At 29.9% G+C, this 26,932-nt stretch overlaps 2 protein-coding genes across 7 annotated transcripts in view; one reads left to right on the forward strand and one right to left on the reverse strand.

Moving 5' to 3' along the window:
- Positions 1-1,679: 1,679 nt before the first annotated feature.
- LOC117610592 (protein-lysine N-methyltransferase SMYD4-like) lies at positions 1,680-4,138 on the forward strand. The gene is made up of 5 exons (XM_034338168.2): positions 1,680-2,854; positions 2,913-3,190; positions 3,263-3,421; positions 3,498-3,641; positions 3,725-4,138. The coding sequence occupies exons 1-5, from the start codon at positions 1,804-1,806 to the stop codon at positions 3,956-3,958; spliced, it is 1,866 nt and encodes a 621-aa protein (XP_034194059.2). The 5' UTR covers positions 1,680-1,803; the 3' UTR covers positions 3,959-4,138.
- Positions 4,139-5,504: 1,366 nt separating this feature from the next.
- The window catches only part of milt (trafficking kinesin-binding protein milt), a 58,970-nt gene continuing 37,542 nt past the window's right edge, over positions 5,505-26,932 (reverse strand). For 5 of the 6 annotated variants that reach the window (XM_034338229.2, XM_034338232.2, XM_034338228.2 and 2 more), the window contains 9 exons: positions 14,977-15,053; positions 12,489-12,864; positions 11,640-11,875; positions 11,235-11,425; positions 10,483-10,722; positions 10,003-10,340; positions 9,529-9,876; positions 9,233-9,435; positions 5,505-8,350 (listed from right to left, as the gene is read on the reverse strand). In XM_034338229.2, coding sequence (XP_034194120.2) covers positions 7,862-8,350; positions 9,233-9,435; positions 9,529-9,876; positions 10,003-10,340; positions 10,483-10,722; positions 11,235-11,425; positions 11,640-11,875; positions 12,489-12,864; positions 14,977-15,053 — 2,498 coding nt within the window. In that variant the 3' untranslated portion in view covers positions 5,505-7,861. Of the gene's footprint in view, positions 8,351-9,232; positions 9,436-9,528; positions 9,877-10,002; positions 10,341-10,482; positions 10,723-11,234; positions 11,426-11,639; positions 11,876-12,488; positions 12,865-14,976; positions 15,054-23,999; positions 24,334-26,932 lie in introns of those variants that run through there. The other variant, XM_034338233.2, reaches the window with a different exon arrangement.

The following is a 26,932-nucleotide window of genomic DNA, read 5'->3' on the forward strand; positions in this document are numbered from 1 at the left end:
TGCGGTCAAGGGGTGCATTGTCGCCAGTTTCTTTGTGTCCGGCTACGAGACGATCACCCTGTATACCTATGGACTGCTAACGGCCCCCACTTTTCCCATTGATGCAATGTTTGTATTTGAGTTGCATTGAACTTGTCGCAGTGAAGTTGGCTACAAATTGATGCAATGTTTGTATCTGAGTTGCATTGAACTTGTCGCAGTGAAGTTGACTCACCGCGTCGGTGAGTCGATCAGTCGATCTCGCCCATCGTCTCACCGACGCAGCGTGAATGTGTTAGTGAATTTGTAGCCAACTTCACTGCGACAAGTTCAATGCAACTCAGGATACAAGGTCGCGATTCAAGATCTCAGCGCCACCATGTTCCAAAACGCGGGAAAAATTTAAATTGCTTTAAAACTGATTCGACGAGGAAAATATTTTTCACGATGAAATACATTATAATAATTTATGTAAATCTATATATGATGCAATAAAATATACCTGAAAATAGGAGAGGATAACTAAATGAATACTAAATCCTACTATTATATGAAAGGACAGCCCCCTTTTAGTTTGAAACCGCTAACCGCGAAAACTACTGAACCAATCGCTACAAACTTTTAACTACATCATCTTCATGCTCCCCAGAGGGTTTAGCAATAATAAAATCTACCGATTTTTCATTAAAATGTTATTTTGCTATTAAAAAAGTGATTTATGATATGTGAATCCCCGTTGCGCATGCGCTCTTACCGCCTGCAGGCGCGCATGCGCTTTTTCACCGCTGGAGTATAGTTTGAGAATCATCCACTAGATGGCGAGCGGTATTCCACATGTTGCGAACCTCGCCTGTATGTATGCATGTGTGCAATATCGTGTGAATTTAGCTGCAAACTTGTAATCACAAGCATTGAATGAAATGTAATATGGCGACAATGCCATAAGAGTATGGTTGCAGCATGTCTGCATTATGTTATATCAATGCTCATAAATTAGGAGCCAAAATTCAAAGTAATAAACAAACAAAAGATAGGACATTGTAAATCGTTCAGCGCGGGTGGTCGTGCTGGGAGAGAGTTGGAAATCCGGAGAAATAAGACTGTCACACTTGAAGTTTCTAAGAAACTAATTTATTGCGGGCCGTATCTAATTCGTTACTCTTAACGAAAATCATGTTGATTCTTGAAACTGTCGAAGTCTCTTCGACATCCTGCTTATTTACAGAGGGTCGTAAATTTTCTTAAGGGTTGCCTTGGCTCGCTAGCGCGAGACCTTTTTATCTTTCGTTCTCTCTGGATCCCACACTTTCTCTTAGCACGTGTGCATGGAATCGTTCTCGAGTCTTGGCGGAACACCACCATCTTCCACTCGCCTGAGGGTGGACCGAAACCAGGGAGAGGGACCGCCTCCGGACAAGGATGGGCTCCTCCACCATTGGGCCAGGGATGATCCTGAGGGAGGATTCAGGATCCAGCGAGGAGGGGATGGCAGCCAACATCGATCGAAGATCTTCACCGCCAAGCTCAGAACGATTCAAAGCTTCAACCCGTCTGGATATAAATTTTGAAAAGGAAATAATAAAGTTATTATCAAAAAATATCTTTTAAAACGCAAGGTGTTTTCATTTATTAAAAGCCGCGCCGCGAGCAGAGCGCTTCAGCGCTTCACGGGCACCTTACCCACGTTCGGCATATTATAAAAAAAAATCCCTAGAACATTAAATCCACACGCAACAGCTGTATATTAGGATAGAGCAGAGAGAGCTTTGAGAAATCTATAGCAATCTATAGTCACTGATAACATTACACGTTACACAAGAAAAAATGCGTGAATTGCTGGATTTATTATATAAAAAAATATATGCTGCAGATAAGTATGAAGATGTATTTAATGAATTCAAAACTTTACGTGCAAATGAGGAACGTGTAAGATTTTTTCTTAAGCTTATGCTAGAATATGATATGATTCCTCAAGTATGTCCAGATAGAAAAAATACAAAGAAATCTACAGAATTAAGAGAGCAAGGAAATGAAAAATATATGTCAGAATCATTAACAAGCTCTCTGTGTATCGATGTACTAAAACTGTATACAAAAAGTATAGCGTATGCACCTTGTACATCTGAACAACTTGCATTGGCGTATGCTAATAGATCTGCTGTTCTAAAAAAAATACACAAATACAAAGAATGTATTGAAGACATAGATAGAGCATTAGCCTTACCATATCCAAATAATTTAAGAAGTAAATTATATTTAAGAAAAATTGAGTGTTTAAGTATATTAAAACATCCCAAAACAGAAGATGCTATTAAAGAAGCGCAAAATTGGCTGGACAGCATGTCCTTGAATGATAAAAAAATAAATAATATGTTCATTTCTGCCAAAAAAATATCGGTATCAAATACATCAAAAAACCAAACTATCATGAAACAATTGCCTAAATTAAAGATATGCAACACTGAAGCTCCTTGTGCCTCCGATGCGATAACTATAAAATATAATGAAAAATATGGCAGACACATTGTAGCTACCCGTAACATAAATGTTGGTGAAGTAATTGCTATAGAAAAACCTTATTTGTTTATGTTGAAGCCTGACAATTTACAGACGCATTGTTCAAATTGTTTGGAAGTATGCTGGATTAATATACCTTGTAACTATTGTACATATGCTATGTATTGTTCAGAAGAATGTAAAGCTTCGGACTGGAGTAAATATCATGACATAGAATGTAAGGTATTTCCTTACTATTTTAAAATGAATTTTACGCTTCTGTATTTCCTTAGTGTAAGACTTACTATTCAGGCAATAAGAGAGAGCAATAACATACAGAACTTAAAAGAAGAACTAAAAGAAATTGAAAATTGTGATAGTAAGTATCTGGGATAATTTTGTAAAAAGTTATTGGTCATCATTATCTATTATTTTAGATCCTCGTACAAAGGGATTTTCAAAGAATGGAACATTTGAAAGTGATGCGTACAGAAGTGTATTAAGTTTGGTTACTAACGTTGAAAAACTGTCATTACAAGATCTCTTTAGAAGATCTGCAGAAGCTAGTTTCACATTGTATTACCTAGCAACATGTACTGATATATTTGGAAGTTCAATGAAAGATTTATCTGAATTAGTAGAAAACACTGATGCTATCTTTGTTGGGGGGCTTATACTAAGGCATCTGCAGTTGATCTTTATTAATTCTCATATTGTAATATATACATATAATAAATTTGCGGCAAAGATTATATTTATTATTTAACAATGAAATTAATATTTATAGATTTCGGAAGAATATGGACTGAATGGGAGAAGCTATGGTGGAGCACTTATGCCATTTCTTAGTCTGATTAATCACAGTTGTAACCCAAACATTCTAAGAGTTGACAGGACTGGGCATATGATTATTTATGCAATATATCCTATCAAAAAAGATGAACAGGTACAAAAACGTATTCTGTGAACGATTATTTACGATGAGTTTCATTTTTATTGATAAAACAATTAATTTTCACAAGATATTTGATAACTACGGTCCATTATATGCAATGTTATCAAAATCCATGAGACACATGGAACTTCTAAAGGACTATTGCTTCACTTGTGATTGTGTAGCCTGTGTGGAAGACTGGCCATTATTTTATAAATTACAGTCAAGTAAGGTGAGTTAATTAATAATTAAGTACGTATCGAAAGACTTTCTTATATTTGCTATTTATTTCCATAATATTTCTCCATTTAACAGGAATCCAGTTTAGGAATAGAAGCTCTTCGTGCGTTACAAAATTATCCTAAATATGCTCATATGGCGGAAGTAGGAATTGTATTTAACAAAAATATGATAGATGATTTGTTACAAATGTTTGAACAAGTATATAACGCGGTGCGTATGCCACACTGGACACTGTTCGAGATGACAGAAGTTCTTAAACGCGTCTATTGCTTACGTGGAAACAGATTTGATATTCCGGAACTATAATATGCATCAAACGCACCCACGTAATGACATGTTAATTTCTTCATGTTTTTTTTTATTTTTGTTTCTAATTTATTAACAGTTAAAATGTATCTTTTATAACTAAATTTGAGGTAGTGACAAAGGTAAAGTATGTATAAAATTTTTGTATATTTAAATAGTAAAGATTGATTATTCAACGTATATCCTACTCAATCCTACTGTTCCTATCTTACAAATAGACAGCAGCGTCGAGGCCGAACTTCGAATTCCGCATCGGTAAAACAGTCAACGTTTCATCGAAAATTAGGCCGAACAGAAACTGATTTCAGCGCTACCTCAGTTATTGCATCCAACTAACGGCATGCTATTCTACGTCACTCTTCGCATACACCTAAATGACACACGGATGCTACGATAGCAATATGTACAATATCAATCATAGTGTCCGTTCGTCTAGTGTATTTTGTAATTTCAAATAAATTATTGAAATTCTAAATTATTGAATATTCGAAAGCTTTTATCAGATGATTATGTTAATTACTTTAACGCTTTTATTAAATAATTAGATTTATGACATTTGCTGCGGTTAAACTTGGACTCCAAAGTCAGTGCTTTTTCACTAGACGAACGGACACTATGATTGATATTGTATTATGTATACAATATCAATCATAGTGTCACACATGGCGTTGGCTACCAACGATGGCGGGAATGCGAAATGCGAAATTCGAAATTCAACATGGCGTCGATCCTCAACGGACACTGCTAGCCACATTCAGAATTCAAAGTGGCGTCAATTTTTAACGGACGCCTTCCGCGACGCAAAAAATCTCAAACTATTTATACCACTGAAGATCCTGAAGAAGAAATGCTGCGGTCCCCAGAAAAGGCGCCGGTGTCGTTGGCTTCACGCAAACACCGTCGCAGAGAAAGACAGCAGTGACGTTGGCTTCACGCAAACACCCACGCAGAGAAGGGCGCCGGTGACGTTTTGTCTTCACGCAAACACCGTTGCAGAGAAATCCACCGGTGAGGTTGAACAGCCCGTGGAAACGGACGTCCGAAGACTATTAGGCGGAGGTTTCCGCGATGCATTAGCGGCTGCGTAGACGAACGTGGGCGACCAACGGCAAAAACCACGTGGTCATAATGTAAAGTGGTTGTAACGAATAAAGACGGACGCCACATAGAAAAAACACATTCGCCACTGATCCACGCATTATTGTGCAGATCCGTCCAAAATACCGGATCGTAATAAAAATGTTTCCGAAACAACGCGTAACACGATTTGTCACCACTGCATACGACCATCAACACTATATAAATTCAACGTCGAATTTTATATCATTCTACTAAAATTCTTTATTAATTAAATTATTGTTATAACTATTAAAATTTATTATTACTGTGTTTAATCTTCGACACACTAGCGAGCATGGTAAGATTTCTTTGGAAAATAGCAATGCCCTGGACTGTAAAAACTACATTATTTGTTTTTTAAATTACTTTAAATATTAATATAATGGAACAATAGTGTTTAAAAATGGAAGGAAAATAAATATCAACATTTTTTTTAAATTTAATTTATTTATTAACCTGTACTCGTCTATGTACAAGACTGCGCCTGCTAAACAATCCTTTCTATGATACAAGACAGAGGTCCATTTATTAATAAAATTGCATTTCATCACCAAACTCACTCAATACATTGCAATCAATTTTTTTAATCGCAACCGATTAAAAAAAAAGAGACAAAATAATAAAAGGGAAATCCTAGACTACTACTATATACAAAAATAATAATTGATCAATTATAGTTCGACTGATTATTGATCAATCAATTCACAAAAAATATACAATTGTTAATACAATTTATCACTCATATTCAAGTTTCTAATCGAAATATTCCTGCTCGACATAATATAAATATAAACATCAAAACAAATGTTTATTATGGCATTATTAAATATTTACAAACAGTCTATCAGATTAAAAACTAGTCAGGAAATAAAAATATCCCTTTTCGATCAATGATCAATCAATAATCACTCATTGATCAATTAACGAATAATTAATTAATTTTCAATACTAACTGTGAGGTCTCTTGCAAAAGACTAACAATAGTACCACAATTAACTAATTACTTTACAACATGATTGATCAATTAATGATGAATTTCTTAAACTCATTAAAAGAAAAGAACACAATTGAAAGCACCCTAAAACTTCTGTCTTTAAAAATTGTGCTTCGACTTACAAAATTCACTGCGATTTTTATTATACTTTTTTTCTTTACTATTTTGAGTTGATCATATGTTCTTACACAATCTTTATCACTTCTTTATGAAGTGATCTTTATCACGGTTGACTAAATGTGTAGTCATTTTTACATGCATTATTAACGTTGCTTTTTTTTTGTAATTTTTCTACCATCGTTTTTGGGCATTTTGGCGCGCAAATTAAAAACTAACTAAGTATCAAAATGATAAAACAAATTTAAAGCTAACTAATTTTGTTCCATGTATGAATTATTAATATTTGCGGCTTTCAGAAACTAAATTTGTTAAGTAATAAAATATAATGCATGTCAAAGAACAAGTGAATGAAATGTTTTCACAAAAAGAACTTAATTATCAAAAAATAATAAAAATGCCAATATCATTTATAAAAATCGCATTAAATAAAATGTAGAATTTCATAATTACATGGCTGAAACATTCTACCTAGTTTTAAGTATGAACTACAACATTATGTTATTTTCTACACAATACAAATTAATTTATATGGTACACTTTCCTATTCCCATTTGATTTTTACGTATGTATAAACTAATAACTTGAAATTATTTATTATCACGCACCTAGATTGACCTTCATTTAACCATGAATACTAAAAATAACCATTTACAAATTCATTGTTCAATTAAATCATTCTAAAGGATATTTTTTTCTGGCTTTTTTTTCAAATATACTTGCAACAAATAATTACCAAAAAAAAGGTATCCACAGTGAAATAGCTGTCGTGTAAAATTAAAATTAACAAACATGTTGTTCACGTTTTCTATAACTGTAGATCGTCGGAGCGTTGAAAAAATAAACGTTTAAAAAATTATAACTATCAAGTTATATAAGTAAATATAATACTGTAAGCTTTGGAATAAACTAGGTCGATTTTCTTACTACAAATAATATTTTTCATATTTAAGTAGCACAGATTTAAAAAATATGCATTTATAAGTTTATACTTTATAATAAAAGTAGTATTTGAAACATTCTCTGGTACATGTATAGAAAAACACACTGAACTTTAAAAAGAAAATAAAAGGAAAAGAAACAGTTAACAATATTAAAGGAATGTTTACTATTATGAAATAGTACTGATCATTTATACTGATACTATTTGTATGTAAAGATGGCAAAGGAGTTAATATTATCAATTAGGCCGAGGATGATGTAAATTATTGGAAGAATAACATTAAATGATTGAAATTTTATATGCAATATTATATCCCTGTAATGAACACCCGCAGTATACCTAAATAAAGGTATCATAAAAGAGCTGCGTATTTGATCTGCTTACAATTTAATAAATATTGTAATTCGACTAAATTATGATTAGAATCATAATATGAAGATAATAAATGACCTACTGTTTATAATGCATTTTGGTTTACATTTTTGATTATACTTGAAAATGTAATCTATTTTCTTTTCACCTTATATTTATAGGTTAAAATTTATGTATAAAATTGAAAAATTACAAAAGAAATTCATTTATAATATTCGTTAAATAATATTATGAAACAAATTGAACAAAAAATATGAAATTGTCCATTTTACCACCGCTCCGACAATCTTCCATTACCTTCAATTAAAACCTTATCCGAAGTTCTCATAAATTATTTAACGCACAATAAACAATGCTTTCAAAGTAATCCACCCTTTCGTCCAAATAGAAACGAGCTAATAGTTCCCAAAGCTGATTGCGCAGGAGATTCTTTTGTAACTGTGACAGGAACTGCGGGTGTAACCTGTCCGAGATCAGGTCTTGTGGCCCTAGCACCAGTTCTCCTTTGTCGGTTTGGTTCTCTGTTTGGTATAGACTCGTCTTGTTTCTTTCCAATCAATTTTCGTTTCATTGACGACGAATCACTTGAAGTGGAAGAAGGTGAAAGTTTCTCTTGACTTCCACTCGAGGACATAGAGTTTTTCAGGAAGGTTAATTGAGCCATAGGACTTTCCATGGTACGCCTGGTATACAGAGAACCTTGAAGTGCTAATGGAGAGATGGAGGAACCAACTGTTGTAGCCATTATCGTATCAATACCAATTCTCTCAAGCTTTTCTACTAAACGGATACTGGTAAGTGCTTTTTTATCGGACCTGGAGATCACCGTTCGCTTCCTTTGTACGTGCTGAAAGATATAATTTGTATTAAAATAAACTAACATTTATGGACAAACATACATTCACATATAAAGCATACATTTCGAGTCAGCAAATAGTGTTTAATTTTGAAAATCTAAATTCTTATTTTTGAATTTAATAAATTACATAAATAATATCCATGTACTGATTAGCGCTGATATATTTACTTCTTGTTTTATAACATTTTTTATAGTTTCTATTCCAGATCTTGTCCAGTTCAAAATTCATATATAATTATTAATTAAATAAAAGATTTTATAACAGATATTTTTATATAAAATCAACGTATTGCTTAAAGGGAAGGGAATTTTCTGTGGTATATGGAAAATAAGCCAATTTCATATTCCTTTTTCTCAGAATCTACAGCAGCTATCAACTTCAAATTTTTAGAGCATCCAGTATCATACTATATATGTGTTTTAGCTAAAGAGAATGTTGAAATACCGAATAGAAAAAATTATATGAGCTTATCAAATTATGGACTCTTTTGTACTCTTACCTTCAACCTAGAAGATGCTGCTAATCTAGCTTTAGGTAGAATTTCAAAAAAGTCTTTGGCTAAAATATGTGTTACCCTTAGTAGTAAAAGCATGCAAAATTTCAACTCGATCGGTCGAATGGTTACAGAGAAAGAGAAAAAGAAACATGAACGCCGAAAAACGTGATTTTACAGAGGAAACATTTTTCTAAAATTTTTGCAAGCATTTTCAGCCCATTCATAGCACCCGAAAAATTGCTTTAATTATAGATTCTGCCTTCAAATATTATCTATTATCCAATAAAAGAATTGTTTAAAAATCGATTTTGTGACACCAAAGAGTGTCCACTTCTCTAACTATGGCATATATTATAAAAATATCTTTGCATACCTCTGGCTCTCCACCAAATGTCCTCTTCAATAATTCTGCTCCGCTGGATAACAATCCCAAAGAAAGTCCACTGTCTCGAATTGGTGAACTAGATCGGCTTTCTGGGGGACTAGCATCAGGACTATTGCAAGGTGTCGCAGTAGGCGTAAAATTTCTTTCTTCACTTGGCGTTCTCACAGAAGAAGGTGTCACTGCTTTTATGCCTATTTTAATAACATAAAAGTTTAATTATTGTAACTGAAAAATGAATATGATATATGATGATTCATGTATTTATAAATTTATTCAATAAATACCTCGTTCGTTTAACATTTTCGCAAGTCCAAGGGTCGTTGAAAATGTCGAAGTTGAGTTCCTCCTACTTAAAGTTCGTGGAGTACTCATTCCAGAATTTAAAGCACTACTCGGTGCAGTTGCAACTCTACTTCCTACAATACTTGGAGTTACACTGGTGTGATCATCGGGATGAAGTACAGTACTATTAGTAAATGTATATATGGAACCGGTATCTTGAAACAGTTTTCCAGGGTTTGTGTATTCTTCATCTTCTTCAAGGTCGCTTAAAGTGAAAGTGACAAGGCCTAAGTCTTCCAAGCCGCGTCCTCCACGTGTTTTCACTCCTGGTCGTTCTTCCAAAAGGCCACCTTAAAAATACAACAGTAATATTTTAAATAAAAAGATAATAGAATTAATAATAAAAGAAATATCACTAAACTGACATTTCTTGAATATTTAACAAAGTTCTGTAAAATATCTTAATATAAAATTACCTAAAGTTGGCGTGGCCAATTGAGACCAATGATGTAACGTCTGCGAACCTTCAATAGGTTTAACTATTTGCAATTTCTCAGGAATTCTCCAAGAATTTCCACTGTAACCACTTAAGTTTCCACTGCTTCCCGTGGACATAATACTATCAGGAGTTCTACAACCTAGCGGTACGAAAGTCGAGGGTGAATGAGTTCCAGCATCATAATCGTAACTGTATCCTGTACCGGTGCTAAGACAAGCACGCCTTGTGAGAACTTCTGCAGGTGTCAATCTACGAAGAGCTGCCTCCAAGTCCGCCGCTCCTGGAGCCCCAGGTACTCCAGTTTTTTGTGGACCACTACAAGTTTCCAAAAAAGAAGATTCAGTTTATAATTTAATACTTTAGGAGTTAAAAGAGAAATACTTATGAAGGATTGAAATATCATCAATTCTTATTTTACTTATGATAATAATAATAATAATAAAAACATAAAACTTACGGATATTCCTCAGAATCTGTGATAAGGGAGCCTTCTGAATCGCTTTGTCCAGTAGAGTCTAAACTAGGATACATAGAAGCCAGAGGTCGAATTTGTCCACAACTCATCCGTGGTCCAGTAGAGCCACTTGACAACGTTGACGTAGTCATAGAACCTATTCTTGGGAACTGGTTGCTATCAGCTGCATAAGAATTTCTTGAAGCGCTCCTGACCGTTTCGAAAACCTTCTTGTAAGTTGGTCTACGGCATGTAAAAAAGGTTGATTAAAATAAAACACAGAACAGAGAATATGTTTCTTATAAAAGCAAGTGTACTATTGCAAATCTAAATAGTGATAATGTCAAATTGTAAACATTAAGAATGACAAAATTTGTAAAACATTTAGAATTCATTAAATAAGTTTCCTACAATTTATTTTAATCTTTATGTATTATAATCTGAAAATGCATAAGCAAATCAAAATCTATTTTAAATCATTTGAATCAAAGATATTAAAGAATGTAAAACTAGTAGCAACCAATAATAAATTTAAAAGACGTAGTACTGCGGCAAAAATTGCAATGTAGTAATAGTTATAAAAATAAACTACACAGTTGCTATTTGCAAACCTTAAGTAACTACTACATATATTAGTCATCATAAAGATAAGAAGAAAAAGCATGACGCATATTAGGATTTTTAAAATATAAAACATAAAATCATGATTATATTTCTTGCTTTTCATATAAATGAAAGATGAAGAAAAAACGTACATCCTATCAGTACTGATTCCAGAATCTAAGCTGAGCTCGGAATAAAGAGACGACTCTAACTCTGAAGCAATAGAATCTGGTTGCGGAGCAGCACCCATTGAAGGGAATAAAGATCCTCCTCTGACTGTTGGCATTCCTCTCTTTCGTTGTTTTCGAAGTTGTTCTTGGGTTTCAGCTAATAAATTCACCACCTTATAAAACAAATAATTTTAATAAGATTATTTTTCTCTGTTAAGCTCATCATTCCAATGAGAATGAAATTATTAAAATTACTACATTCATACTAATAATTTGTTTAGTTTTGATCATTATCGATTTGCTGTTTATAAAAAAATTCTACGCCACAAGGAGAAGAAGAAATGAAGTAAAAGCAATTTAATAATTTCTATTAGCTTGAGGACACACCTCTGCGTATCGATCTTTGAATTCGGCCAGCTCACTCGCCAGGGTGTTTTGATTATCCCTGGTGATAAGTAGAGTAGTTCCCATTTCATCATGTTCAGCAATTAATTGTGCCAGTCTCAATTCAGCTTCAGCTAATTTTGCAGTCAAACTAACAATCTGTTCATGCTGTAATCTATTCTCTTCTTTCTGCCTATCAAGTTCATCTGCTATTCCATCTACTTCCATGTTTGCACTTGCTGTAAATAAAATATATATTTTAGTTATATATCAAACATTACCTAATTTGCTAATATAAAGAATTATAAACTGTGATTCGATTTATAATAAAAGTTCACATTCAACTTTTGTGCATCATTTAAACTATTTTTAATAATAGAGCCAGGTTTATTGAATTGGAACTTAAAATAAAATAATATATTAATCCATTATCATTTATAATGATATTTAAAAAATAGTAGCTTAAATTATTTTTCTTGAATTATGTTAGTGTAATATCTATTATTTATTTTCCTTCCTTCTAATTGAAATTTTTATATAATATACGAAGAAAGATAATAAATAAATGATAAATACAAATAATGTCATAGTCTAATGGACATGATCTATCCATCACATGTATTATAGTGCTATAATGATTCATTATTTTTGGTTTTGAATATTGTCTGTTATAAAACTTTTTATCAATACGTATAGTGCTTAACAAAATTATATTTTCATCTTCTTTCTTTTAATAAAAGAAAGTCAATGAAAACTGGACTTGATATTATTAGAAATACATGATTAATTTAAGTTATGATAAACACTTCTTTTGATCTATATCGTGTCTATACTTATTTTAGACAGACTAACCGAGTTGAGCTGCGATATCTTTGACAAGTTTAGCTTCCTGTTCCTCTGAATGATCAGCATCTTGCATTAGCCTAGCAAATTCAGTTCTCAATTGTTTGTTTTCATCTTCGAGGGAACTGATCTTTTTCTGCATCATGTCCAAATTAATGCCACGTATTCCGGTGGGCGTGCTGGCTTCGGAGCTTGTTTCTTCTGCATCATTGGTAAGTATTTGAATTAGTTCTGTCTTCTTCGAAAGTTCATGCGTGAGTTGAGTGATTCTTTCATTGGCTTCCTTTAACTCGGACTCTAAACTGGTGACCGTGGTTTCAAGTTTTTGGTTGTGCGATAAAAGTTCTTTACCGATACGTGCGGTCAGCTCCAAGTCCTTCTCTTTCTAAAAATTAAAATAGGTGCATTGTTTAATTGCAAAGACTAAAGTAAAAGTAATAATTATTATAGAAAATAACAGTTTTCTTGTTTGTTTTCATTCTTTACTCCAACTTTATATTGAAAAGGTTTGAAATTGCCGCGCTGTTAATGCAACTAGAGGTCAATACCTTGGGGGGGCCTTACTTCCGCTTTGTAACTGACTCTATAGTTGGAACTAATTTGTATTACACTCCTCGCACTTTATATTAACACGTTGAATGACGTGAGCAGCATCGCAAATTACGTGTACTTGAATAATTAAAGGAAAACAATAGAATAATATGTATTTGTCAAATAATATATTATAAAATGCATGAGTAAAACATTTGATAGTAATACATATATGTATAATACAATTTCGTACAAATCTCAATTGTAATTTAACTATTCAAATTTCAAATTGGAACTAAATAAAAATCATTAGATTTCCTATTAAATATTCTATACAGTTACTGTGAAATATTATGTGGTTGGTAATCACAATAGTTTCTAATACCTACATTTGATCGATCGTTTAGGTACAGCGATGTAATTAATTTGCAAGTGGAATTTTCCGTGAAAATATACATTGACGTCGTTAACACGTTCCATGTCGTGTGAAATTTAAAGCGAATGATTAAACATGAAATAAATAAAAATCTTTTAATTTTTCTAGAGAAAATCTAACCGGATATTTAATAAATAAATATTAATAATATGAACCTTCATTCTATAGAGCAATAGATGAATATTAATTAAAACATTGTTATATAAAAATTCCTTTCCTTCAATTTTAAAAATCAATTAATCATCCTAATAATAAATAAAAATCTTGTAATTCCAATAGAGAAAATTTAACCAAATATTTAATAATTAAATATTACTAATATAAATATTTATGTTTTGTAATTTGATTTTATAATTTAATGTTTATGGCCTACTAAATTGTTTTGAACTCATTATTATATAAACAAATAACAGTAGCTTTTTATTTAATCCTTTTCACCCCAGTGTTACTATATGGTAACATTCCTTTTAAATGTACATTCACAATCATATCAGGATTCCCCATGAAAAATAGTGATGCTCCAAATGACCACCCCTCCCTATAGACATCCATGGAGAAAATGACATATAGAAAAGGAGCCCTATACTTTATAATAGGTCTGTGGCGGACCACCACTTGCATATAAATGTTTACGCGGGAAAATTTGAATTAATATTGTTATTCGTACTTTTCAGTTATATACTAAATTTTATAACATTTAATAATTAAAAGTTGTATTATTTTTTTTAAAATTACTGTTAATATTAATGTTGTCATAATTACTATTTTAAGACATAAAATTTAACAAAAAAAATTTCGTTTATCAATTAAGAAAAATTTGGGTTGAAAGGGGATAACAGTAATTTATGGAAAACATGATGTTTTTGAAAATCACAATATGCTCCAAACTTTTGAATAGCAGTGTACAAACGTTTAGAAGCATTTTCCTGTAGAGACGTCAGTAGTGAAAGGGTTAAGAATGTATCTTTGATAAATGTCGCGAGCCATTGCTAACCCATGTAACATGGAACGTGTTAGCAATATCAATCAAAACACATGGGGCCTTCTTTCGATAATGAAAAGAAGAAACTTTGAAATGATTTCTTTGATATGTTTATTTAATATCTTACGAGTATATCTTACGAATATCTTTTCATAGTATCTTCATGTTTCGACTTTGATCTCAAATCAGTGCAAGTCACCAGTTGTTATTTACATAACAAAAATAGCAAAAAGAGTAACAAAAAACTATTCTTATTAATGTAACAGCAATTGAAGATTATGCTAATTTTAGTTATATTTTCTGAGATTGAGTATTGAAGAACACTGAATACTTAATTGAGTATTTAATAAATACTACTTATATCTGTACTTTATAGCAATAAGCTCTTTTTCAGAAACATCCTCAATTATTTTGAGCAATTTATAATTCTGAATGATATGATTCTATACTTTCAATCAATAACATGGCAAGGTTTCATAGCATAATATGGTTTACAATGGATGGAAGAAGTATTATAAAGTTAATTATATATTAATAGTCACATTTACCTCCTCTAGAAGCCTTGTAACTGCTTCTATGTCATTATAGGTCTTGGTCATTTGGCTCACCCGACTGCTACATAAAACTGAAATAAAAAACAACCATGTATATAATAATTCCAAAAAGAAATTATGATTTTATAATAATAAAATGCAACAAATATTATATATAAGTGATGAGCTCGTGTTCCATAATAATGAAGCAATAAATAATGAAAAGTGACAAATTTACAAGCAGCACAAATAGCAAATCTACAAAATAGATAGTCCTTCAAAGATTTAAATCTGATTACATATATATTAATTATTAAATAAGTATTCTTTGTATTAATAAATTATGATTAATTGTATTAATTATTATTCGCTTATAACGAATGCCTAACATATTATCTTACAAGCTTTGTCTTATACAAAAAGTTTTTGTTTAAATAATCACATGCATGTTATTACTTTTCTTCTGATCCAATCAATGGAACATTTTTTAAATTTTAGGGAAAAATAATTCAGTTATTCTTTCTTTTAAAGTTCTGCAGCAGAACTTTTGCTCCTCTTCAGGTTTCATTTCATTATTAAGACATACTCTTTTGGAAATTACAACTATTTCTTTTAATATCACAGTTATTATAATGATCTCTGTAACTACAATTTTATAAAGAATTATAAAATTTTTAGCAACTGTGCTAAAATTTTGTATTTCTTAAACACTGGCAGGTAACTATAAATTTTGTATTACATGATGTTACAAATTTGCAATATTATACAGCTCTTCTTAGAATAAATTTCCAAAATAGAAAAATATTTTTTATTATATAAACTTGTATTTTCTTCCAAAATAAAATAAAATCATGCATTCATTGATTGAATCAAAAAAAATATGAATATCATTAAACATTAAATAACTGATAATAATATTAGGTTTATTATAATAAATCAATAATATTAATACTATATAACATAAGTTATTGTATTAATATGTAATAAATGTTGTGTACACTAACATCCACTGATTTAGACTTTTATTTTTAGTCTATTAGTAGATTCCTAATTGCATACGTATATTTAAAGATGCAAATGAATGAGAAATGGTTGGTATTATACAACGTTTACTTTAGCATATTTTGGTTCGTATGTTTTAAATATCTTGGCTGTTGAAGATGACTGCATTCAATGTGAGAAACTAACAAGTTTATTTCCAGATGACTATTTTTACAACTTAACAAATACAGTAGTAACATAATATATTTGAATAAAATTTCATATAGTACAACCTGGAAATTTAATTTCTTAAAAAATGAAATTGAAAAAAGAACAAAAAAAAGACTTAAAAATTGATATATTACTTTATTATATAAATTACACATAAAAGTGTACAGCTATACCTTTATTTGATAAATATTTGTAATGTATGTTGATAAAAGGAATTATCATATCATTCAATCTTTGAAATTGTTCCTTAAATAAAAATTTAGTTTTTAAATACACCAATATTTAGCTATCAGTTACATAATACTTATAATAATTAATTTAATCATTATATATATTAATATTGAGTTATTAAATGGATTGTATAATATAACATCTAATACAAAATATATTAAAAATGATAAATGATTTGTAAACGTTACAATAATTATTTATTATTATCTAGATGACTCTTACATGTTTTTGATATATATTTACATTTTATTTAAATATATATCATCTGAAAAGTGTTTTGAAGTGATGTATGTATAATTGAATTTTAAGCATTTTTAGAAATTAAAAATATGAATCACATATACCTAAATCATTTATTTATTGGCCTCAGAATTTGTGTTTAAAGTACTGCTTAATAATATGGTTAGGTTAATTAGGAAATGTTTTGCTTTCTTAAAAGAGTACATACTAAAGTTTTTACAGCAATCTTATTGCTGTAACATAGGAATGCATTTATGAATCATTTATTAGGCTGTGTTCAGGAAAGCAATAACTTTCATCTACTAAATTTTGTTGTGTATTAAACAGTGTAGTTTCACAGCTTTCAGAAAATCAGAACATACACCATATACATAAATAAAAGACTAAAAAGTTTCATATAAAATGTATTATAAATAAATATGTTATATGACTTACACATAATTACTTTTTATAAAATATATGCTTAATATTTTGCAAAATTAATAAAGAAATACATATTTACAAATAACAAAACACCTTCAAACTTATTTTCTAATAATATTTTGCAAGTATTACGCTAATTATAACAAAAATCAAAGCAATAATTTGTCTTCTGCATTATAGTGCTTCAAATAAAAGAAAGCGTGCATTAATCTGATTGTGATATTTAATTAGCGGTGCTTGCGTTTCAAGAACATACAAATTAAATGATAAAAATCAATATTAAATGAATAATAAATAATACGGAAATTATTAAATTTGATTGATTAGAATTCAAATTTGTAATCAGAAATTTTTAAAAGTAATATTGTTATGTTAAACGTAAGTCATAATTATATATTATTCTTAAAAATAATTGAAAATTAAATAATGTTCATTTATATAAAAATAAATAACACACATAAAGTAAATATGTACCTAATGAATGAGTTTGAAAACTCCTTTTCTTTCTTAATAGTTTAATAAAATATTAAGTTACAAACAAAATACCTGAGACTTAACTTTATAAATTTTAATGAAAAATTCGTACTGGTTAACAACATATAAAATAAACAATACATACTTAATATATTGGGTATGGTAAGGATTGTCCATATTATATTTAATTCCATCATACAATTAAAGAAAGTAAAATAGTTTGAAAGATAGATGCCGTTAATTATACACAAAGAATTTATTTACATTATACTGAAAAATTATAGAGTGTTATTCTTAATTTGTATTATAATAAGCTAGTATCCATGATCATTTACAACATACTAAATTGTTGGTAAAATGTATATAAAAATACCTATTTGTAAATAATAACATAATACACATGATATCCGTCGGTTTTATTAAACAATTAACCCTTGGGCAGAGGAACTTGGTTAATCTGTGCTCCGTACTTACAAAACAAATACAAGAGTATTTGTAACCCAAAGTTAAATGTGTAATTTTAAAACGAAAATGTTTCATATGTTGGAAGAATAATTTTAAAAGAACAATGTAAAATTTAGAAAATGTGGCTCTCTCCATGATCCGCCGTCCGAGGATTAATAGAGAGACCAAAAGTAATAAATTATTTACATATATGTATAGTAAAAATAAATGAGCAGATATTTTATTGATACTAAATTAAATGTATTACAAATAATTTATTTGTAATTTATAACTATAATAAATTGTAACTCTTTTTGTGTAAAGAAACATGAAACATTATATCGTTCATTCTGTAACTTTATTTTATTAACTGATATATAAAAATAAAAATAACTACTTCACACTGTCTGATAATAATTTTGTTTTGTTTCTTTAGTGGAGTAGTGTTAACAGTATAACAAAGTATTTATAAATATCTCCATTCAATAATCATATTCGTCAAAACGTATCTTGAAACGTGATCTGATTATGAGTAAATACTTTAAATCCCTGTTTCGGAAATCCTAAAAGTGATGTGAAATCTGGTTCCCAATAAATTGTGAAATCCTTAAAATTTTGTTTTAAAAACCGGTTCTGATCCTGAGGAAAATTCCTGACCCGATTAGATGCAAGTAGATCCGATTAGATCCAACTGAAGCCGACATTCTTAGGTACAGGTACTAGGGCACACCTCTAGTATTTTTATAATATATCATATACAGAATGTACAGATTAATACTATACATGATATATGTACAACTCATTTTCAATGATATAATTAAACAAAAAAAAATTATTAATACGTCGTCTATTAACTTCACATGTACAGAGTATTTTAGTAATTGTAATAATTATAATTAGGAGGCGGCTAATTCCTTTTGAAAAAATTAAGTTTGAAAATTCTTCAAAATATTGTATTTGCAAAAAAGTTTCTTGGAAAATTAAAGAATTTTCACAGTAAAGTGAATTCAAATTAAATAATTTTAATAACAAAATTTAATGAAGGTATTGAATATATAGAGATATATCATATCCACTTAGTGCTTGCTGCATTAATATGCAACAACGTACTCAAATGACAATCATTTTCAAGTACACTACAGGCTTTGTTTGCATTGTTCAAAAGTAAACTGAGTTGGATAGCCAATTACTACTTCCACTGTGTAGATAAACTTGGGACTGTGTATACCAAAGTGGCATGTACTGTACTTGTTCTACACTGCATAATGAAAAAAAATTTTAAATGACCTTGGATGTACTAGAAATAAAATGTATTTTCAAAATATTCATTATCATTACAAGTTGTCCATTCAAAACAAATCAATTGTAATTAATAATTCTTTCTTTTTTATTACTCTGTTATAAATATCTGCTTTAAAAATTAATCTTGATTAGTTTATATAATTATTTATTATTACGTAATAATGAAACACTTGTGTTGAATTTTTGAAGAAAATTTAAAATTCAATTATTCTTCTTTTCACCCCTTTTCATAACATAATAATTTTTAATAATTTGATCTAATTTTACACATTTTTATTGTATAACTACATACACGCAACTAAAGCTAGAAAATATTTATGTTAACTAAAACAAATGATTAAAACGTTTTTAAAAGAAAAGAAAAAGTAAGTACATATTTTCTTCTAAAATTTAACACATACAGGGTGTCCCAGCCCAACTGTTACAGAGCTCTTATTCCGTAACTATTAATGACACAAAAAATTGTTGATATGAAAATTGCATGGTAAAATGGGGTATATGTTTTGGCCGAAGTGAAAAATCTTTTGCATTATTAGTTTAAGAGATACGATGGTCAAATTTTGTTTTTTAAATGAAACCATATATTTTTTTTCAGATCATGTAATAGTGCTTTTCAAGACGAATTCATTAAGTTTTAATGTATACACTCGATTTTAATTAGTTTTCAAGATATAACGTTTACAAATTTCTCGATTTTCAGTAGATACGTTTCGGTTTGAGTGGCAAGTTGTAAAAAGCGGCCCTATTGTTGCGATAAGTGCCACCACGGAGGTCTGCGCTAAGAACGGCAGACCCAAAGAATAAGAAGCCGCAACAACAGGGCCGCTTTTACGACTTGCCACTCAAACCGAGACGTGAAAATCGGGAAATTTGTGAACGTTGTATCTTGAAAACTAATTACAATAGGGTGTATACATTAGAGCTTAATGAATTCGTCTTGAGAAGCACTATTACATGGTCTGAAAAAAAAATATATGGTTCCTTTTAAAAAACAAAACTTGACCATCATATTTCTTAAACTAATAATGCAAAAGATTTTTCACTTCAGCCAAAACATATACCCCATTTTACCATGCAATTTCCATATCAACAATTTTTTTGTATCATTAATAGTTACGGAATAAGAGCTCTGTAACAGTTGGGCTGGAACATCCTGTATGTTCCACTGATTACATTGAAAGAAAATTAAATTGCATCATACATTAAATAATTGTTGTAAATGATTAAAAACTGTATCCAGTCTTAATGAACATTCTGTACATTATGTTACTGTTTACAAATCTACTTTCCCAAATATTTATTTATCTACAAATAGGTATAAATTTTTACATTTATTTTCACATTCTACGTAAATGTACGTTAAATTTTGTGAAAACTGTGCATCTTTGAGTGTTTTGAATAAAGATTCCTAATACTGAAATTCCTAACGGTAAAGATTCCTAAGACGACGAAAACCTTGAGACGAATCTGAAACTGAGAAGGGCCTTTGAAATCTTCGGCATCGTAAACTTTCACTAAATGACATTGCTCTTCCACCCTTTCACCGAGGGATATAAACGGACAAGGTCAAGAGCGAAAAGCAGAGAAACAAATAGGAAAAATGAACCATGGATACAGCACGCAAATGAGTCACGAAAATTCCTTAGAACAGACTGAGACCACGTGCAGTTTCGCGATAACTACACGAACAGGTTCAATTCAATTTTCTGTTGAAATCAATTGTAATATGCTACTGAAAATTATTGGAGTATGTATATGAATATTATCAGTTTTTATGTTTTCCAATCGCATTTTAGATTTGAATATTTTTCCATCCGCTTTATTGATTTAAAATGCTGTCAATAACAGTGCAAAATTACTGATAACGATAACGATTGTTTCAATATTATTTCTGAAATAAATTTTCATTAACACATTGACTGTTACACAAACGGCACTGAAAAGTTTTTTTAGTAGTATATTTATTTATAAAAAAAATTATATTTACTTTCAAGCGTACAAATGAATTCTGTGCTCTTTTTTTTAATTTTTTAATTGAAGATTTATTTTTATAAAGTTACAGTGATTTCAGCTACTGAAGTAATTTTTATTGTTATTATATTCTCCTGCCATTTTTAGATACACAGAAACGTGGGAAAATATTCTTTAAAATAGAAATAACAAGCTTTATTACTGAAAGCACCGAATCATTTTATACACCCAATATTTTTCACACCATTTCAAATACCTAATATTTTTAATTAGATAAGTAAAAGAATTCCTAATGTAATGAGTAATGATTTCCTTTGGAAATTCAAGTATCACCTAAATATGAATGGTATGACAGTTAATATGTATATTTAAAAAAAAACTAATAAATACAGCGATAAGAACAAATTAATTATAAGTTTCTTTTATTTTATGTTTTTAATATTGTTGGTGTTATAAAGCGGTGATTCTTAACCTTCTCATAAATGCGAACTACCGAAACCAAAATTCAAGAATTCTAGTACCATCAAGAAAAGTATTATGTCCTCTACATTCGCGATCAATTCAGGCTTCTTCAAGAAAGGTGGTGATTTCTCGGGTTCTCGCCCTTCCCATAGGTACCCTGGGGAAAATGACAATGTGAAGAAGGAGCCACATATGTACGTATACATATACAAGGAGTCTAGTCCTATCCCTGACGTGCAAACGTTTACGCGGGAAAATTTGAATCGATATTTCATATTTCTCAGTTATATACTACATTTTATAATGTTTAATAATTAACAATTATATTATTTTGTTTCTAAATTACTTTTAATATTAATATCGTCAAAATTAAGATTTTGAGAATTTCTGTTTCTTCTATATCGCCATTTTCCTATCGGAAGAAAAATCACTGCTGAATATTAAGTGTTATTGAATCTTTTAATTATTTATCAAATTCGTTATCATTAAACAATACAATTTTGATTAATGAAGCTTGATATGAAAAGTATTTTGGAAACAAGACAGGCGCCTCGTGATAAGAGAACAGCATTGTGGATAATATTTAAGTAAGCAGGCATATCTGATTTCACGAGACATTTTATGATAATGTTACGGAGACATTAAGTGAACTGAATGAAAAGTTCAGTGTAGACCATATGAGACCCACGCAGTGTTAAGTGCTATTTTAACATATTACATGCGGGCTCCAGCAAATATGTACGTTATAAATGTATCATTGATATTTTAATATATGTAACATTAGGTGCATTCAACACTATCAACTTTTTTCCTATTGAGGCTTTAGTACAATAATTTTAAATTGCAATAAATTTCCGTCTTTGCGTCTATGAATTACAGGGTGATCTAATAATAAAAAATAAGTCGAAAATATAGAATAAAATTTGTTTAGTCTCTCGTTATATTGCCACGGACTAGATAGTAGGAACGGAAAATTTTTCAAGCTTTAGAGCTCTTATTTGAAAAACGATGAAAAGATAAAAGTGTATCATCCTTATAAGCTAAAATAGAGGGTGAGCGGCACTAGTATGTTCAAAAATCCATTTGGAGGTCACAAGGCTCCCATGGCAATATAATAAGAGTTTTATTTCTGAGAAAACTGAATTCGAACATTTTTTGAATTTATAAAACACTCATTTTATTTTCTCTATCAAAACAGAAATATGAAATTAAAGCACTAATAAATATGATAAAAATAGTTAAGAAACATGTAAATCTATTATAGTAATAGAAGCATAATGTCATTTTTTCCTCACGTTTACGTATGCAACAATTATATGCTTGAAGATAATCATAAAGATAACATTCTAAATACATATCTACCGTCTCTTTTGAAGTTATTTACCTTACATGAAATATTATAAACAATAAAAAAATATCACGTGTTTAACACTAGTATTTATATTTTTCATTTACACCTAACATATTGAATGCAAAGATCGTGTTGCATTACGATTTTTTTTTTTTTAATTGCTTATTCTACTAATTAAATTTGAGTCCTAGATATTATTTGCAAAATCTAAGAAAAACACTAACAATTTATTAAAAAATATTTCATTACTGATTTTTCAAATTTCAAACCCATTATTGTGATGATAATGATATATTGGCAGTTAATATTATGATTTATTGTATTTAATGCTTGAACTCACAAAACATACAATAAAAGGATATTAATCCAAAATTAAATGTATAATTCTTAAATGAAACGATTTCATATATTGGAAGAATAATTGTTAGAGGAACAGTGTAAAATTTGAAAAATGAAAATAATATGAAATACAAAACTAGATTAAAACTTAGGCTCTCTGTATGGTCCGCCATCTGAGGGTTAAAGACGCTCATCTGGACTGAAATTTCATATTAATCCTCGTACGGCTATTCAAGGGTCATTTTGACCCAACTACAGAAATGAAATAAGCAAAATATAGAAAGTTTACTTCTAAATCTCTAACAAACAATAAAATATTTAAATGTGAAAAATATATTTCAAATTTTCTATACAATCCAACTATCCAGCCCGTCCATTAATGATGTTTTAATTATTGATTAAAATAACTATAACCCAGAATTCCGTTTTCCAAGAATTAAAAACACAACCTTCCAATTATTTTGAGTAGCATATTAATCAGTTACAAAATTTCACAAAAACTATGAAGATACAAAATAAGAAAAATTTAAATAAAAGAAAATAAGCTCAAGCCATCTCAGTTGGTCCTGACAATTAGAAATTTACTGACAGGAAACGCAGGTGCATGCCGGTTCCGTCGGTGAAGTTGCCAACAGGAATATCGGTGTCTGTAATCCGGTGCAACCGGTACACCCCCAACAGCGTGCTGGTATTCTAGAGGAACTTGGACAACTTCCTCCAAGAAATCCTTCGTTTTCCGGTGAAACCTCATTCGAAGGTTTGATGTCTTCGTCGTACTCATAAGGATCATCTTCTTGGGGATCCTGTTGCTCCTGGTCGGAAGATTCTTCCGGTTCCAGGAGCGTATTGTTCGAAATGGTTTTTTCTTCCTCCGCCAGGATCGGCCGGGAACCCAGGGAGGATTGGGAGAAACAGCTGACACGTTAGCTGTATTTTATTGAATGATTGCTATTTCTTTCCAGGACCTCCTTTTTTCGGATAATTTAAACCAATTTCATGCTATGTTACTTCTTTCTTCGTTTTTGATTCTATAATAACAATTTGGTACCATAATCGGTACTAATAATATTTTTCAAAATTGTTTGGTAAACTCGGGTCATTTTTATAACCCTTAACCCTTTCGCTATTATGGATGACTATGTTCGTCCAATACAAAGTGTTTATATTTCAAAATTTTATTACGGTTATTAGAAAGAAAAATAGCTATGTTAGAATATTTCTTACTGTAAATAAAATGTTTTGAACAAAATTATTTGATTTATGTTTGCAGCGAAAGGGTTGAAGTAGAGTAGTGCTTTGAAGAATGTTAATATCTTAACGGTTGGTGTTACTTCTCAGTATTGTTCTATTATTGTTTATTTCCTTTGTATCTAATGCAGCAGTTACCAACTGCAATTTAGAAATTAACACTGATGTATCTAGGTAGGAGCCAGGTTGGTCCTACCATTCTATAAGATTCTGAAATTCCAGAATTGCAAAATTTAAAAATTTCAGATTTTAAATTTCTAGAATTTTTTAATTACAATTCTAAAGGACTTGACCCACTCCCCAAAAGATTCTAGTAATAGTAATCTCCAATAGTAATATTATGTAGTAAGTTAACGAAACCTCTCAGATACAATCCTATCAATAGACTCCGTTTATATATAAAAAGTAAATAAAAATTACGGAGGTCGTAGATTATATGAAGCTTGCAATTGCTAAAATTGTTAATAAGTTGCAGTTAATAATGAAGTTTTTTTTAAATTTTATATGGTCTATGCACTAATTACCTTTTTCGTCTCTCTTATCAAATCTCTTTAGAACAACTAATTTTTAGATTTTATTTAAGTATAAGTAAATAACTTGTTTTAAAATTCACTCACGTATGCATGTCCTACTTTTATTTTTATTTTTTGAATGCTCTCTTAACTTTTATTACACTTGATTAAAAAAGCAAATATTTTCAAATTCTAACAAGAAAAATTAAATTAAAAAATTGTCTATTAAATTAAATTGTATTTATTTGTTTCTATTAACATCTTTTTTTTATTTATCTCTTCTTATTGGGATGTAAAAGTATCTACTTGCTTCTTAATTAGTTTTAATGGAGAAAAAAAAACACAAAAAAAGCAAAAAACAAAAGAAGATAAATAAAGAACATTCGATATAAGTTTTGAACCGATAAACCTCAATTTTTTAAAAGTAAAATTTGTCAACAGATTATAATGGATTAATGGATTCGTTCAATTCAAACAGCTAAGTAAACATCACAAAAATGTTAAATGCAAACTTCTCTTTTATTTTCAAAAGTCCGCACTATAATTTTGCGTAGTTATTACTTTTTGCGTCCCCATAATTATTATGCAAAGTATGGACAAAATAGGTGTTCCGAAGGTCGTGCACTTTCCTTATTAATACAGCCACAAAATGCCAATTTTAATCAGAGCAGTAATTAGTACAGGGTTAATGCGCAATTTCTGGAGTGTTTATCAAGAGAAACAAAACACCTATTTGCGTTCAATTTAAAATTTGCGCTGCTCAAGATGGTAAATATGATGATGTGAAAATAAAAGTCATTTTTAAAGGTCAATACTAAAGTCACTGCTTTTTGTTTATTACACTCTATTAAAATTATAAAAATCACAAGAACCAATACTTGGTTATTTTTAATTAATTTGTTTTCTTATTAAAAGTACTTTTTAAACCAAATTCGTTTTAGGAAAATTTTTTTTTTTTATATATTAACCTAATTATATTTATAACTATAGTCTACACAAAACCAAAGATTTAGTTATAAGAACCACATAACCTCTTTGTAATAGACCACGGTTTACAGTACAAAAAAATAATGATAAAAATATTAAGCTATTTATGCAGTATACAAAATAATTTTCCAAATAGATTTTTATTATTTTTTCAACTCTTCATTGCATTTTGTTACAAATATATTACTTCAAATAAAATATTATGAAATTTTTTTTCTAAAACACTGTTAACCCTCGGACGGCGGACCCTGGAGAGAGCCCCAATTTTAATTAAAATTATTCTTCACATATATGAAACTCTCTCATTTACAAATTATACACTTAACTTTAGGTTAATATCTTTGTATCTACTTTATAAATTTAACTTTTAATTGGTCCAGACTTCGCTGTTCAAGGGTTAAACAAAATAGTTTATTGTTATTTTCTTATCATTACTATCTGCAACAAAGGATTAGTATTATATCTGGAGATAAAAATGATAAGTATCTTGGAAAAGAGATATCTTGCTAACGAGATTAGTAATAACACAAATAAAATAAAATAAAATAAAATATTGAAACAAGATTTGATAGATTCATAATTAGTGTGAGTACACCAATGAACCACGTGAATCAAAATTTAATAAGATATCGCGTATTCAAAATTTAAGTACAGAGGTGTGCCACTTTCTTTAATTTTATGATGAATCAGTGATACATAGGATGTGTTAAAATTTCATACTGGTTGGTACATTTTTTGCGTTTCATTTCCGTTAATTACAAAAAGAAAAAAAAAC

This window comes from Osmia lignaria, chromosome 7 (assembly GCF_051020975.1).
Source record: "Osmia lignaria lignaria isolate PbOS001 chromosome 7, iyOsmLign1, whole genome shotgun sequence".
Lineage (NCBI taxonomy): Eukaryota > Metazoa > Arthropoda > Insecta > Hymenoptera > Megachilidae > Osmia > Osmia lignaria.